Source organism: Tupaia chinensis, unplaced genomic scaffold (assembly GCF_000334495.1).
Source record: "Tupaia chinensis unplaced genomic scaffold, TupChi_1.0 Scaffold000458_2, whole genome shotgun sequence".
Lineage (NCBI taxonomy): Eukaryota > Metazoa > Chordata > Mammalia > Scandentia > Tupaiidae > Tupaia > Tupaia belangeri.
In genome coordinates this window covers 2,209,062-2,211,468 of record NW_006159967.1, presented here as the reverse complement: position 1 = coordinate 2,211,468, position 2,407 = coordinate 2,209,062, and the positions used below count along the sequence as shown (strand labels likewise).

General features: G+C 35.1%; 1 protein-coding gene across 1 annotated transcript; it reads right to left on the bottom strand.

Annotated features, from left to right (window-relative positions):
* Positions 1 to 964: 964 nt before the first annotated feature.
* On the bottom strand, positions 965 to 1,387 carry LOC102502712 (60S ribosomal protein L23-like). Its single transcript, XM_014590531.1, is given in 1 exon segment — positions 965 to 1,387. A coding segment is annotated over 1 exon segment (423 nt).
* Between the last annotated feature and the right edge of the window lie 1,020 nt (positions 1,388 to 2,407).

The following is a 2,407-nucleotide window of genomic DNA, read 5'->3' as shown; positions in this document are numbered from 1 at the left end:
ATTTAAATTTTACAAATTAAAAACTTTAGTTCATTCAAAGATAATGTTAAGAAAATAAATATATAGGCATCAGAAATAAAGAATTTGTATCCTTAGAATTTAAAGGATACACTCAGATCAATGATATCAATCACTTAAAATAGTACAAACAAATGGGCAAAAGAAAAGGTACTTCACAAAACAAGATGAATGAATGCCCAATAAATAAATGAAATGTGATCACTATCATAAGACATTAAAGAAGTGCTAATTTTAAAAGTGAGATTTCATTCACACCTTCTAGAATGACAGAAAGATAGAGGACACCAACTGTTGTTCATGATGTGTAATAATTGACATTTTTCTTCATCGCTATTGAAAATGTAAAATAGTACAATCACTTTGGAAAATAACCAGGCAGCTTCTTACAAAACTTCACTTAACAGCCAGTAACTATATTTTTATGTATATATCAAAGCAAAATGAAAATGTATTTCCACAAAAAAAAGTCTGAATGCAAATCTATATACTATTTTATTCGCAACACACAAAAACTAAAAATAGCCCAAATACCCACTAATTCATGAAGATAAAGAAATGGTAACATATTCCTACAATGGAATACTACTCAGTAATAAAAAAGGAACTATTACCAATATTAGCAGCAGCATGAGAAAATCTCAAAAATGATATTGTTTGAGAGAAAAAAAACAGACATGAAAGACTGCATGCTATTAACTAATTTCAAGAACTGGTCAAATTAATCTATAATGACAGAAGTTAGAAAAATGGATTCCTCTGCAATGATAACTGGACAGTGGAATGAGGGAACCTTTTGAGTTGACAGAAATATTCTTTTTTAGGGGGGGTGGGGTGGGGGAGCAAATAGTTTTTAATGTTTTGGGTTGTCTTTTTTTTTTTTTTTTTTTTTTTTTTTTAACAAAAATTTAAGAAATTTGCGGTCTTTTTTTTTTATACTAGAGAATCATGCGATGCTATCAGCATAAGATGCAATCCTGGGCCACAAGTCTGCGCACTCCTTTGCCACTGGTCTCGTGATGACAGAACCTTTCATTTCACCTTTATTGCTTACTATGACCCCTGCATTATCTTCAAAATAAAGAAACACACCATCTTTTCTCCGGTATGACTTTCATTGTCAAATTACCACTGCTGGATGCACTTTCTTCCTGAGCTCTGGTTTACCTTTCTTGACCATGGCCATCACCATGTCACCCACGCCAGCCACTGGAAGCCTGTCCAGCCGTCCCTTGATCCCCTTCACAGAGATGATATACAGATTTTTGGCTCCTGTGTTGTCAGCCCAGTTGATCACGGCACCTACTGGAAGACTCAGGGAAATCCAGGACTTTGCCCTGGAGGACCCACCAAATCCTGGCTTTGACATCTTGAATGCCGAAAAATGACCGAGTTGACAGAAATATTCTACTGGAGTGGAATTCTAGGTTCAAGAATGCATTCATTTTCCTAAATTTATCAGGCATTATCCTTAAGATCTAAACATTTTGCAAAATATAAATTACATTTCAATAAAACTGAGTTTAAGATAAAGATCTTGTATATTAATATGAGTAAATAAAATTGGCAGAGAATATTATGCTGGAGGAAAGTTGGACATTTTGTAGTTAAAAAATTTGAATTTTCAAGAATTGAAATGAGTAGATTAACAATAGTCTTCGCGATCATTTCTCAAGTGCTTTATCCATACTAAGTGTTGTCCTATGCCCTTTTCAACATGATCTCTTTTCATCTCAACAATGAGATTGACACTATTGGTTATGTATCCCATTCTTTCCTACCAGAATCCTGTTTTGAAGTTTCCACAAAGTCAGATACCTCAGGGCATGCTGACCCCCAACTTCAACGCCATTGATTAGCCTAAGATCTATCTGATTCTCCTGGACAATGATTGATCCAAGAGTGATCAGGTGATCAATTCTGACCAATAAGATAGAAAGAAAAATCTAGTAAGATGCCTCTGGGAAATCATCTTCACTGTAAAAAAAGCCACCTAAAATGCTCTCTTCTTCCTTTTGACATTGTCATGCCTGGTTGCAAGGCCTAGATTTGCTACTCTATCATGCTATCTTCTGGGCATTGTGATGCCATCTTGAAGCAATTGTGTGGTCATTTCCACCTAAAAATAGCCTAAGTGATAGAGTTAGTTATTACCAGACCTGTGGTACAAAGGAAGAAATCACACTCAGAGGTTTGATAGCTTGCCTGAGTTGACGCAGTAAGTAAAACCAAGAGATAACGTCTGGATCTACCTCGTGAAATTAATTTTCTCCTTAATACTCCTTAGAGCTTGTTGCCAGATTCATGTTTGAGCTAACATTAAATGTATGTGTTTACACAGCTTGATGGATACTAGCCTGCTGTTTATTCTACTACGTCATGTGGTAAA